We start from the raw sequence: 14,474 nt of genomic DNA, 5'->3' as shown, positions 1-14,474 counted from the left end.
CTAATATTTATAATGTGACGAGATTAATTTTAAGGAAACTTGCAATCGGTTATTGGATTAGAAAATTATGAAAACCTCTAAAACAAGTTTTTCTTGGGCTCAGGGGACTTTCAATGCTTAAGATGGAAGAAGATGATAAAAAAAATATATATATATATATATACACCGAGAATTTAGAGCTTATGAAATTAGAAACTATCTTACCTCGTATTTTATGGATTTATATAGCTATAAATCATGCTAACTTGTGTAGATATGAGGGTAAAGTAGAGAAAACATTTCGTTGCTAGATTTAATATAATGATGCAATAGAAAATAAATAGAAATAAATTATAAATCACAATTATCAACTAATTCAATTTTAAAAGATTAAATTGAAAAAAAAATCAATTAAAAAAAATAACTCGAGTCAATTCAAATTAACCCGTTAAACTCGTGACTCAAGTTATAAGATAAGGATAACCTCATAGAAAGTAAATCGAAACATATCATGAAATTTAGCTCATAATCAACCTAATTTTAAAATATAAAATTGAATAAAAATGTCAATTAGAAAGGAGGGAAAAAAACTCAAATTAACTCGTCAAATCTGTAGTTTAGGTTATAAAATTGGAATAACAAGTATAAAAAATAAATTGAAAATAAAAACTACAAAGCCTAATCCCAATAAACATAATTTTGAAGGATAGAATTAAAATTGAGAAATCAATTAAAAAAAACACCAAAAATAACTCGAGTTAACCAGAAAAATCCATAATCCAAGTCATGAGACATAGATAATCTCATAGAAAACAAATCGAAACAGATCATGAAACTCAATTCTCAATTAATCAAATATTAAATGATAAAATTAAAAAAATAAGTCAATTAGAAGAAAAAAAAAAAACCTAAATCAATTGAGCTAATTTATCAAACTTTTGGTCCAGCTCATAAGACTAAGATAACCTTATAAAAAATAAATTAAAACAGATTATAAAATTCAATCTTTAATAAATCTAATATTAAAAAATAAAATTAAAAGAAAAAGAAAAAAACATAGATTGAAATAAAAAAACCTAAAAATATTATTTCAATTAATTATGTTATTCGAAGAGGTAAACAGTAACATCCAATCTTTTTTTAGTTTTTGGTTAATTAATTTTGGATAGTAGAGTCAAGCAGGCTCTTTGGAAGTGGTGCAGCTCATCCTAAGAATTAGACGATGCGATATTCTCGAGCTTAAAGTATGCAATCAATCTGGATCCGCTAGTACCTTCCATGACCCATTAGCTGTTGGGCTTGGATCTTGCCTCATGCGTTGTGTCACAAGCATGGTAATTAGGGTTTAAATCTCGAATCCATCAGGCATTAATAAGCATCATCAACCTCATAACTATAATTAAGAAATATTCAAAGTAGTCCTGTGATCTCACTAGCTTTTATTTATTTATGTCAGTTGCTACATTGATTTTTACAGTGCATCCAGCCTGTCTAAATTGTTTCTTCTCACTGAAAATATTTGAAAAAACTAATATGGAAACTCAGGCCCTTTCAAGAGCCTTCATGGTTTGCTGATCATCATTTTGTTGACTGGGTACAATTCTATTAATATTGGCTTGATTTTGTTTGGCCTTGTCATCAGCTTCCTCCTTGAATTCTGCTACGTTAGCTAGTTCTTCAACCGTTTTGACAATATCTTGGATCCTTGACGAAATATCTATCAGCAAAGAAGCTAAAATTACTACTGGAAGAACTTCCAGGAGATGTATTGTGGAGGTTGTTTTCTCAGTTTCCTTGCTCTCAGAAAGTAAAAGTTCTGCTGGGCTAAGCAGACTTGAAAGAGATTTTATTTCGTTTTGGAGATCTTGCACTGCACTGCTCATTTCTTCAACTAAGAAATCTATGGAGGATGATTTTTTCAATGTCTTGATAGTTTTTGCTAGCTCTTTTATAACACAGGAAGAGTTGGAGCTCACTTTCAGGCAAACGTTGCTCATGCGCTTCTTTATGAACTCCGGGGCCTGTTTTCAGACATAGCAGTGTAGGGAAACAAAGACTTTGTCAGGACAAAAATCAAAGGGTTAAAAGTATTAAGCGAGAGTATAAAGAAAATTTGTCACCTGATTTTCTGAGTCGATGCAGCTATTAAGAGCCTCAATGGAGTAGGCACAGCTGCGCATTGACGCACCGATTTTAAGGTATTGTTGCCATGGATGCTTGAAGTTGAAGCGACCATGTGCAGGCTCCAATCTAGCAAAATTGGCCTGTGTCAAAAACAGTGTCATCCACAACTTCAGTCAAACATTCTGAGAAATTATTATATATTTCGATTGATTTTATTCGCAAGTCCTGTCACGTACCATGGATTCCTCTGTGGTCTTGGAATTGAGCACACATTTGTAACCAAGCAATTTCTTGTCAGGATGTTTATCGCTGTCTTCAAGTTCGCCATTATTATCGAAATACTCTTCTACACAACCTGAAATGCGATGGATTTGATAAATTTTTTGCGAAACTGAAAATCTTCATTCATAAGTGTCTGCATGGCATGCCACTTACCTTCTAAAGAGCCGGCAAGTTTGTCCATGTTGCGACAGGTAAGAGCATGCAGCTCCTGACCAGCCCAGATGGGGCAAATAAGCATGGTTACAAGGATGCATAAACAAGTTCCGATGATGATCGTAGATATTCTTTGATGAGCCAGGGCAAACAGTTTATCCACTCGATAACCAGAAACAGCAACCAAGCTGAAAGTGAGGATAAAGATCAAGGCTCCATAATCAAACCGAGCTTTCACCGAGGGAATAAATCTGGAGAAGGTTGCAGCAGAGGCTGAGGAGAAACGTGATTAATTAACACTTGATTAGATAATTGTCCCTTTTTTTTTCTCGTAAAACAACTTCTAGTAAAATATTAGTTCAAATTATATTAGATGCAAACCTAATAGGAAAACTGAAGCTCCAATGATCAGGGGCTCAAATTTCTGTCCTGACAGACTAGCCACCCAATGGACACCAAAGGCAAGAAATCCAGCAAGAGTTGTTCCAATCACTCTATTCAAACTTTTGGATATTGTTGCACCTGCAAGAGAATCAGGTTAAGTCTAAAGGTTAATGTAAAATGCTTTAGCCTTTTGGGCCACTGGCTTAAAGAACATTGCAGAATTCATTAAAAAAAAATAAAACTTGTTTCCTTGTTTTCCTGTGATGTTTGATCCTCAAATGGTGGGGAGGACCAGTGACCATGGATGATGATTGGACATTGAATAATTAATGTTTCAACAAATTTGGAGTACTTACCTACAGTATTTTCAAAGACTACCACAACTGTCATAACAGCCCACATAGCATTGCCACCCACACCTTCATACAGAGGTCTCGTGAAGTAAACGAGGGAGACAACAGTGAGTGCCATTCCTGCTTTTAGACAATGGATCACTTTTCTGGGGTCTTCCACCCCTATATCCCATGCTTTGTTTAAGAACTTCCATACTTTCAAAACCAGTCCTGCCATCAAACCCTTTAGCCACATCCAAATTCTGCTGACAGGCCCTGTCTCCGGGACCAAACTCTTTGATGATCCATCTCCCAAAGTTATTCTCCACTCCAATCCACTTGTTTCCTTCTCCTGATGAGCCATATTTTTCACTTTACAGTGGTCACAACTATGTAGTATGTGATGGGATACCTTGAAATGAGACAGACAAGATTGGAGATATCAGAGAATTCTGCTATAAAGACTTGCAAATGAGTTAGTTACCAAGCACCCTATGGCCATGCAATGGGAAGGTGATGCTTGGATTGGAAGACCAGTGCTGAATGACTATTGAAGTGAGTGTGTATGTATATGTATATGTATATATATATATATATATATATATAAGGAGGTGTATGTTACTTTGCACTGAGATTTTGTTTATAATAAAAGGTGTTATCAGGATAGAAAAAAATAAATATAAAATCCAATGACATGGAAATTCTAGAGGATGATTTTAAAAATTTTTCTGGTAGGTAAAGCTGCGATTATTGGACAATCTCTCTCTCTCTCTCTCTCCCCCTCCTGGGTTCACTATAATGTAAGGGATTTTATTTAATATATTATGGACAAAATCAGACCCGTAACTCATCATTGTTATCTTCATAATGCCATTTCTGCTACGCAGAGAGACAGGATTCTTTTGTGACCTAAAAAAATTAAGATACAGTTGACATTTGTGTCCCCAAAAATGAAAAGCTGAACGTCATTCCATGATGATTTGGATCATAGGAACCTCACGTTTTGGGTGTTCTACTGCTCAATACTTCTTCTAAGTGGATCATCGACCAGAATCCTCTATGATTTGTCTCCTGTAGATAAGAAAATTAGGACTCAGCACCACCCTAAGGTAAATCATTTCTATATATACAGATATTTCTGAAGTGGGTATCCTGATTTAACAATTGCCATTGTGGTCCTAAGCTACTGACCTACCAATGCTTTTTTGTGGCCCTGCAGTAGTTTCCTTTCATATTATGTAAAGGGCAATGCCTGTGCTCTGTTCCAGCAGAGGAGTCAGGATTCATTGCCAAGATAAGCGTAGCAAAGTATTGATCTTACAAGGAGTTGCTAGGCAATAATCTGCATGTTATTTCATGTCCAGAAAACTAGTGTGACCAACTTGTTTCTGTGTAGTGAGTGCGCTAGAGTGTCATGTTTCACTTATTTTATCCACTTGTATACTAAATTAGCGATGGGAAATGACTTGTTAATGCTTCTGCTTTTCAGAAAGAAACTAAGAATGTAACTCTGTCCCGCTCTACATGACCAAATTGCTTACTATTCACAGAAATGGAGGTAAAATCATCAGACTATTTTTTATAGGTCTTCTCTCATGTATGCCATAAGCAGTTTTTCTATTCGCAACGTACAGCCAAGGCCTCAAATCTTTTCCATTTTGATCCACAGGAGAACATTACAGCTTCTCTATCTCCTGAATAGCATGGTGAAACCATGAGTACGTACAAAAGGACAGGCGTGCCTGCATAGGTAAGAGAGAGCCCTAAATCCTTTGTGCTTGCTGTGTTTACTCCTTTTTATTGGATTTCAGCTAAAGTGGAAAGTCCAACATGAATGTATAGACTCTAGTATATCATATCATCTGTCAAGTGGAAGAGGACAAATGCAGTGAGTGGTGTTGACATGCGTTTTGAAACTGCAAATTGGTTGCAGCTGTTACCACTTGTCACCACACTGCAGCAAATCTCAGTTTATGATAGTCTTCCAAATTAGGTCATGACTAGGACTGCTCTGTCTTTCCCTGTTTATAAAACTTGTATATAAGGTAGAAGGCTTTAAGCAAGGTTTCTGGTTGGCCTGTGCTAATTTCAGTTGAATGGAAGACGGAGCACTTATCTTCTAATGCCGGGAGCTTTCCCTGTCCACAAGTGCTCTGATTTGAAAAGCACACTCAGCTATCAAAAGTCGCTTCTTATTCCAAAGTGTCAACTTTTTTCTTATACTCAATTCATTAATGATAATAACAGTATTAGACTTTTTCAAAAGCTGATGCTAATCACCTTTTAAAATCACTTGACGATAAAGCTCGAGGCTTAACATTTGCGTTGGAAAGCTTTGTGCTTGTCTACAACTTTTTATATACCCGCTGATGTATGGCAGCAGAGATGTTGAAGCATGCTTCCCTCCACATTTAAGTTCTGGTGGAGGAGATGGCATGTCCTTTCACGTGGCTTCTCATAACCCTCATGAAAATTCCTAATTTTTTTTTTTTTTGTTTATCAAGGACAAGAATACCTAATGCAGTACCTATATTAGCACGGAATCTTTTAGTGCGTGGTGATAAGTTCACTTACAACGGTGTATGTTAAACTATTACGACTGCCACCGAAGGTATGCATCCATCTTTAAAAAAATAGTGACCATGAGGACGATGATAAGGTATTGATGTTGAGAGAAATGTGCTCATATATTAAGCACTTGGGATTCACAAGGAGGGAGGGAAAAGGGTTACATTATGAGGATGCTTGACTATAAATTAAAGAAAAATAAAAGCTGAGAAAAAAAGAAAGAATACAAGAAGAGAAAGAAAAATTAAGAAGATGAGAGAAAGAAAAGGAGGAATATTCTGTTATTTTTATCTAGTCATAAAGCATTGCTCATAATATCAAGAAAGTTACATAAATAATAAAATCCTAATTATAATTAAATTTAGGTATAAAACCGACTAACTAATAACTTAACATAATTTAAAGTGCAATAATAAAAATAAATAAAATATAATAACTTGAGCTTGTATGAGTCCAATCTCCCTATCAAAAAACAATGATGATGTCCAACTATAACTCAAGACAACTCTGATAATGCTCTCAAAGATTAAGCCATTATGATATCTTTCTAGTAATTCAAGCACAATCTGAATCCGATTGCCTAGCTCATATACTGGGATTCACTGAACTTCATCATTCATGATAAAAACAACTTGTGCATTTAAAGTAATCTTTTTATGTTCTTATGTGCCAATGATAGGGATAATGGGGTGGAGATATCAAAATAAGCATCAGGAATAGGTTGTGTTTTATATATATCAAGGTCTTTCATGTCAAAAATATACCTAACATCAAAGTTTAATGGTAGTTTAATGATATAACTATTTGATACAATTATTTGTAGCATTTTAAGCAATCTAACAGTACTCACTTGCAATTTATAACTAGTTTTCATATGACACCATCCATGTCTAATCTATATCATGAAATGATCTTCAATATTAAATGTATTATGATACTTATGTAACTCAACTCAAAATTTATTTATTCATTACTTGTTTTAATTTTTTATTTATGATCTCAACATATAAGGAAGGAAAAAAAAAAAAAAAAAAACCTCAGCTACATCAAACATTTAGAGTAAAAAGACATGGAAAGAAGATCAACATGCTTTATATATTCATAACTATAAACACTAAATGACTGAGGGTGTGAAGTGGAACAAACATTATTTCAAGTCTTAATATATATAGTTTGTAAATAACCTAGTAAATTAGGATAATCTTCGTCTTTCTTATCACATGTCAGGGGTAAGGGATCAAGAAGTTCAACATGTTGTTCTAAGCCTATGATGTGCTAGATGTCAAGAATGAGCAAGTGAGGAGCATGTTGTTATAAACCTTTAATGTGTCGGACGTCAGGCATGGCAGGTGGAGAATTAAGTAGTTTAAAAGAACTAATATCATTAACTCTTTTAATACCATATTTATCTCTTCAAGCGATTCCACTAAAAAATTTTCTAAAATTTCTTCCTCTTCCACTAAAGTAGAATTATTATATTTTTATTAATTTCATTTTCAAACTCATTTGGACTTATAGTGTTAAGTCTCCTGTCTTGCACAATATCCTTTTTCATCTAGTTCATTACAGTCTTCATATCAGGTCTCATGATTCTCTCATTAAGGTTATCATATTTAAAGTAACCTAAATATATAATAGTTATATTGGTGGTGTTCAGGGTGAAGAAAATTACATATAAATAATAAAACTTTAATTAAAATTAAATTTGGGCTTAAACTCGCTAACTAATAAAAATTTAATAAAATAACATAAACTAAAATTAAATAATAAAAATAAATAAAATTTAATAATTTGAGCTTGAATAAGCTAAATTTCTCAACCAAAAAACAACGGGTTAAGTTATTCATCATCCATCAATGATCATTTCATGCATAAATGATACATTGAACACGGTGTCCCCATCAAATTCTGTGAGGGATAGAGACCATTTACACAGATATCCTCAGCCTAAAAAGCGATCATAGGTACAGGTTAACTGGGTTTTACAGCAACTTTCTCTGCCAGCAACAGGTAAATAATCCAGGGCGGTTGTTGGGGCTCAAATCCAGTTTGCTTGCTAGGTCAGCTAGTTGCAGGTTAAAACTTCTAATCGTGAATGTGGCCTACGGGTATCACACTAATAGCTGTTACACAGTAGTTCAGAATTTGAATGAGCAAATGAAAGCTTAGGAGAAACCCATTTTCCTCTGAGATGTTTACGACAGAATCCCTGTTAGGATGGAGATTCCCTCATACTTCAGCTTATTATTGTGCCATGTCCTCCATTACATGGGATTGCTGTATTGAATCCTACCGTACATGTTAGTTAATGTAAAGAATCTGAAAGCTAGTCCCCATTATTTCCATGCATTGTCGCATTCCATGGCGCGGGAGAGAGCAAATTCTTTCATTATACTAATGAGACAGCAACAGATACAAAGAACAAATAAGTGGTTAGCCTAAGACTAAACTGATTTGTCAACTTAAGACTATGAACAGGTTATGGTAAAAGAGTCTATGACAACAAAAACACGACGCAGTTCCCTGCACAGCTACACTCTCAGTCATATGCAACGTGGCTTTAATCGACGACTAAAAGCAGGCTAACATCTAACGGTGCATCCCTCTCCAATTGTACCATAAAGGAGTAACTAGATAGGTCGCCCTACCTTTCGAAGTATTTCCTATCTATCAACCATATTCACATTTTGCTTCCATTTCCAAGGGAGTCAAAATGGAATGGAGAATCTCCTTTTCCCACTTCGGTCTTGGTTCTTGAACTCAGAACACCAATCACTGCGGTATCTCAATATATAGATGAATGCTCAAAGTGTTCTAAAATCCCTATGAAAGAGATTTATCATTGAATTGTCTCAGTCAGGCTGACAGGACATGGCAATGCAGGAAGCTGGTAACTGTTTAACTCGGGAATCCTTCCATGCATTGCATTACTAGGTTGATTCGTTGAATCCATCACGCTAGCACCTGTTCGTTCTAGAAGCTGGAGAAGTGACCAAAATACTTCCACCCTTGTTATCTGCATGTTTGCCTGCAACAATTTCAACATCAGTTTCCTTAATTTTCTCATGTTAAACTAATTCCACACCTTAAAATCTAAATTTTGATGTGCTACCTCAACAATGAAACGTGCCCAGATCTTATCCTCTCGACTTTCCATCAACCCCTTCAATATATTCAAACCAAAGCCCTTAATTACATCTGCAATCTCAAGAAAGAATCCCCGATCCTCACAAAGCATCTGGAATAGAAAAACAAGAAAATAAATTCAGTGGATTCGTATACAGATGACAAATTCTCGGAGAAATATTCTCTTCCACTCACGCACCTCTATAAGCATAAGGCCAGGTTGACTGAGGTCCTCGACAATGATAGGGCAAACCATTGATTGATCTGCAACTTCCAATGCCCATGTAGCACCACCACTGCTTGTGCTGTTGTCTTTAGGAAGCAGTCTATTATGTTGGCCAATCAACTATACAAATGCAGTTTTATTTGTATCAGCAAACAAATGGAAGGGTTGTTCACTTGTCAGCACACAATAATATTAAACAAACAAACTACCTTTGGCTCATCAGCTTGTTTAAGCTTTTCCGCATATTTGGTCACACTTTGCAAGAATAACATGTGTTTGATGGTGCGATCCAACAGAGCATCAATGCTACACTGTTACATCATCAAGAAAGCATACATCAATGATTTATATTTTTAAGTGTGACGATATAGCCAAGAGCATTTGTGGTGATATGGCAGGATGTGAGATATCTAATAATTTAACAAATATATAGGGTTATTTCATTCAAAGCAAAACATAAGATCGCATACCTTTGCACCATCAGGGATGATCTGTTTCAACTCTTTAATACGGTCTTGTATCTGCTGACGATCTTTCGGCCTAGGTCGAGTACTTTCTCCAGGTCTGGCTCTTTTCTTGGTGGCCTTTGCAGGCTCCTCAGGTTTCTTAGATTTTGTTAAACCAGAACTTCCAGTATTGATGCTGTAACTATCATCAATCCACAAAACTGTTTGTGCTTTTGGGAACATCTCTTGTTTTGATAGAAGATTTTTTGTCTTGTCAAAATTATATGCAGGCTGCATCACCCTGCTGCTAGTAGGGCAAGAAGCATTCACTAACTGAAGTTGATTACCAATGACTGATGAATTTTCCACTCTTCTTCTTTTAGCATTGGATAATTGATCATCACTGCTAGATTTTGTAACATAATTAGAATTACTAACACTATCTAAAAGCTCTGAGAACAATCCTTTTCGAGGGCCAACCTTGGAATCAACATCCAACTCTGAGATGCATTCTGAAATACCAGTGCTAGCAGTTGTGTGCCCACTACTCGCTACTGGCACCATGATATCTTCCCAGCAATGCCTAGCTTGTCCACCCTCAAATATTAATCCCAAACCTTCAAGATCATTTTCGGTGCCAGTGATGCTCACACATTTCTCCTTTCCGTTAGAGAAATATGATTCAGTGACAGAACTTTGAGCCAAAGTGGCCGGTTGCTTTGGAATATCAACTAAGATATCTCCAATCAGACCTGGTGATGCTGGAGAGACTCCTCCAGGTTGTGAAAGATTTCCGTTCATCATGGGTGCCATTCCACTTATGCTATGCTCTGGTGAAGGAGCAAACCACTCGAGAATATTATCTATTACACAGGAGTTGGAGAGATCAGTTGGAAAATCATCTGGTTTGAACTCTAAAGGGAATCTGTTCTGGCTCATTTCTCTTTCTGAAAGTTCACCTTCAGTAACATGAATTGATGGAGCAGAATGCAGATTGCTCATTGATCTTTCGGTAGAAAACACAGTTGGAGAATCCTGGACCACCATTTCATATCCTAACTTCGACTCCAATGAAGTCAAATTAGACCCTGCATTGCTCCACGTACTAGTGCAAGGAGTTAGGGCTGTTGTTTTGTTCATAGATGGAGATTGTGAAGACAAGTGTTGGGACTGAGTCTTAGGATTACTAGACAATATCACTTGAGCTTCACTGGTCTTCAATTGGTTTGTAGGATGAGATGAATCCAGGCATAAAGGAATCATCCTATCTTGTTCAACAACAGATGTGATAGCGGAGGGCTGGGTAAAATTCATTGAAGAATAAGCTATTTCCATCAGCTCATTGCAGTTGTCGCCAAGCATGGGCGAGACATTCCCATTGCAGAAGGAATCAAACCATTCATTTAGATCATAACTTTCACAGTTCAAAGATGAAGGCGAGTCGGAATTTGAAGTAAGCCCATTAATATTTTCCATCTTACCAAACAATCGTTTTGTTTGACCCAAAAATTCCTCTGACTCCAAAATCTGCAATGTTAAAAGCATTGAAATTAACAAACAACCATCCACGCTTGATATGTGGTAGGTTATGGATATTTGCTTTCTCATCAGTCAAAGGATGCAGAAATAGTATATTTTTAATAAATGGTATAACCCCCCCCCCCCAACCCGGCCCCAAGTATATTTTTTGTAGGATAGTTAAATTCACTTGGTCTGCTTTCAATGTGCTCACCTTCTGGGTGGATCCAAATTGTACCAGTCCTTGTGATTCCACAGAGATTACTGCAATTGTCTGCAAATGGGAATTAATAGTCAATACAAATGATCAGGGTGTTGGATGAAGAAAAGGGATACACAAAGCTCGGATGAATTTCAAGTGGAATATCATAAAAAGAAAATGAGTTATAAAAGTAAAGTTTTGCATTCCAACATGCAGTACCTTTATTCCAGAAGAAAATTGGCGATGAATTTCAGAATCATCCTGCAAAAAAAGGAAATTTTCAGGCAAGCAGAAACTAGTCAGCTAGCATTCAAGAATTTTGGGCAATTTAAAAAGAAAAGAAAACAAAGAAAAATATTTTCAATGACAACTAGCACAGGAGTGAATGGTAAAGAAGAAGCAAAGGAAGAAGTACCTGGAATATATCTTGACCTCCAATAGAGGCAGCAGAATTCCAGCCTCCATCACTAGCATCTGAGAAAATCCACTGGTGCTTTCCAGTGGAAGCAGCTTGGCCAACAATTCTGAAATAGACCATGACAACAGCATTAACCCTATTAAAGTTTCTTTTAAAGCTTGGAATAGAAATCATTGAAAAAATGGTCGAAAGGTTGTCTTCTGGAAATTTACAAAGAACAATTGAGGAAAAATCACTGTATATCTGAAACAGAATATCACATAAAGCTTACCCTTCACCTAGCATGTGGGCCTCTGAAAGCATATTGTTAACTACAACTCCCATTTCCTCTTCATAGTACGCATCTTCCATGGTCAACAACCTGGTCACATCTCAAAACAACAGATTTTTTACAGTAAGCAAAATATCATTAACATATAAAGCTAAAATCTATGCCAAGATTCAAACCATCAGCTACTTCCAAAAACAGGCAAGATAGTAAAGGTGAAATCTTTACTAAATCTAGTTCATCTCGAGAGGATTTCCTTATTATAAAACAGCATATTATGCAAAAATGCTGCACCGATAAAGTGAGTTTTTTCCCCCCTCTGCTGCTTCAAGGATACAAATTTAACCAGAAAAAAAGAAGAAAGAAGAAAAAAAAGATTCATATCTCTTGAAAAATAATTATGTTAAATTCAGGTATGGAGAATCGACAATTCCTGCGCATGAAACTTAAAACCCAAAAAAACAACTTAAAGAAAAGATTAAAACTTTGTAGAAAAACAACACAAAGAAAAATCATGCAAACATTTTTGTTTAAGGAAAAAAAAAGTGAATAAAAGGTGCAAACCAAGGAAAAGGTGCAAACCAAGGAAAAAGAAAGAAACTTACATGGAATTTCTCTGATCAAAGCACCAAAAAACCCCATAAGACCACCCGTTACTGCAACAAAGACTTTTGAGTTTCTCTTTTAACACCGAACCCATGTTTCCTTTCAGCACCAAAGATTTCACTAAGCAATTCAACCTTCACAAATACCCCATTAAACTATTTAACCCTGAGTCAACCAGCTCTCAACTCAGTCACGCAAAAGCACCAAATGCTAAAACCCCCACCTACAGAAAAGGCTTGCAACTTGAAAATGTCTGTCTAAGACGGGCACAAAACAAAGATTTTTATGTTGTAGGGGAGAAATAAATATATGAAAACACAAAGTGTTAAGTGTGTAGTGGTCGGTGAAAGAGAGTGTTTTTATGTTTATATATATATATAGGAGATAACAAACTAACAAGGTTGGCTTTCAGTTTTGTCTCTCTTTTTTTCTCTCTTTGTGTGTGTGTATATGTTTATATATACTATTTATTTTGGACAGCAACAATGGAGTCTTGATAATATTCCAAGATTGAAGGGAAACACTGAGATCTCTAAGCATTTACGACTGTTTTAGCATCTTTGTCTTCTTGTTTCCCGGTCACCGGTCCCATTTGGATCTTGCTTTGATGGGTCATCATCATGGGACTCTTTACCTACCCATTAATTGGTCCATTAATTCTTAATTTTTTTATTTATTTAGGTTATGTACTTTTATTTTTACCATGTGGTTCTCATATGCTATGTTCTACCATGTTATCCAATTGATCCTTTAGTCCAAATGTGTAATTAAAATGGCCGACATGTGTTTTTTTAATCACCAATAAATGTTTAGGAGTGAAGTAGTTTTGTTTTTGGAAAAGTTTCACTTTAAAAAATATCAAATTAATATTTTTATATATATTTTTAGTGATTTTTAATGTATTAATTTTAAAAAAATATATTTTATATGTATCACGATACCAAACACACAATCTTGCTAATATAAACAACTTATTTGTTTGTCATTGATTTAGATAAAATGAAATGAATTAGATAAAAAATTTAATTAAACTAAAATTGATAAAACAAAGTCATATCTTTATGGAAGGTGGAGAAAAAATAAGTTGTGATAGAGTATGTTCTGTCATGTTCTCTTACCTGGTAAAACACAACATGCAGCTGCACAAGAGACTGCATTGATAAAAATAAAATTAAGGGTCTGAGTTAAGAATTTGAATAAGTACAAGTTCTTTAATTGTTTTTAGTTTTTACCGGTTATAGCCTGTCGCGGTTGTTGATCTTCTCGTAGAGTCCATTTAATATCTCGCGATGTGGACAATATTTCGTATTGTTCTCTTAATGGAGATTAATTGGAGTATAAAAATGATAGTTAAATAATGTATTTAATTGTGATGATTGGTATTTATTGGTTTTGGATTTTGTTTTGAGATTTTTTTTAGGAAAAATCCTTTTCATTTACAAAATGCAAGTTAATTTTTTTTTTATCAAAAATAATTTAGTTTATATAAAATCATTATGATATGGTAGATGCAAAAGCTTTATTTCTCTTTATTATTTTATAAGTATTTTTTTTCACATAACATCACCGTTCTTTTTAGTAACATTCATTAATTTAAAATTTAATTTGAAAACCATACTTCAACCAAAATGTTTTTTTGAATATGTTTAATAACCAATGAATAGCAAGTGTTTTTTCCTGTATATATTATATTTCAATGAAAACTTGATGAATTGATCCACTTGCATGTATATATTGCTTTTACTATTATATTAAAAACAACATTAGAAGTAAACACTTTTTTTTTCCTTGTTATTATCTATTATGGTTTGACCAAGTTAATATTTCACTACTTCAACTTTG

General features: G+C 34.9%; 2 protein-coding genes across 2 annotated transcripts; both read right to left on the bottom strand.

Annotated features, from left to right (window-relative positions):
- Positions 1-1,386: 1,386 nt before the first annotated feature.
- Positions 1,387-3,837, bottom strand: LOC118034556 (aluminum-activated malate transporter 10). Its single transcript, XM_035039893.2, has 6 exons — positions 3,279-3,837; positions 2,920-3,060; positions 2,539-2,811; positions 2,340-2,458; positions 2,100-2,243; positions 1,387-2,000 (listed from the first exon to the last, which is right to left on the bottom strand). The coding sequence occupies exons 1-6, from the start codon at positions 3,616-3,618 to the stop codon at positions 1,521-1,523; spliced, it is 1,497 nt and encodes a 498-aa protein (XP_034895784.1). The 5' UTR covers positions 3,619-3,837; the 3' UTR covers positions 1,387-1,520.
- A 4,357-nt stretch (positions 3,838-8,194) lies between these two features.
- On the bottom strand, positions 8,195-13,149 carry LOC118034547 (transcription factor bHLH157). Its single transcript, XM_035039883.2, has 10 exons — positions 12,632-13,149; positions 12,030-12,119; positions 11,756-11,864; positions 11,560-11,601; positions 11,353-11,412; positions 9,645-11,147; positions 9,384-9,485; positions 9,148-9,294; positions 8,935-9,060; positions 8,195-8,850 (listed from the first exon to the last, which is right to left on the bottom strand). The coding sequence occupies exons 1-10, from the start codon at positions 12,724-12,726 to the stop codon at positions 8,662-8,664; spliced, it is 2,463 nt and encodes an 820-aa protein (XP_034895774.1). The 5' UTR covers positions 12,727-13,149; the 3' UTR covers positions 8,195-8,661.
- Between the last annotated feature and the right edge of the window lie 1,325 nt (positions 13,150-14,474).

Source organism: Populus alba, chromosome 3, assembly GCF_005239225.2.
Source record: "Populus alba chromosome 3, ASM523922v2, whole genome shotgun sequence".
NCBI classification, from domain to species: domain Eukaryota; kingdom Viridiplantae; phylum Streptophyta; class Magnoliopsida; order Malpighiales; family Salicaceae; genus Populus; species Populus alba.
The sequence above is the reverse complement of the archived record's forward strand: the minus strand, read 5'-3'. Positions and strand labels throughout refer to the sequence as shown.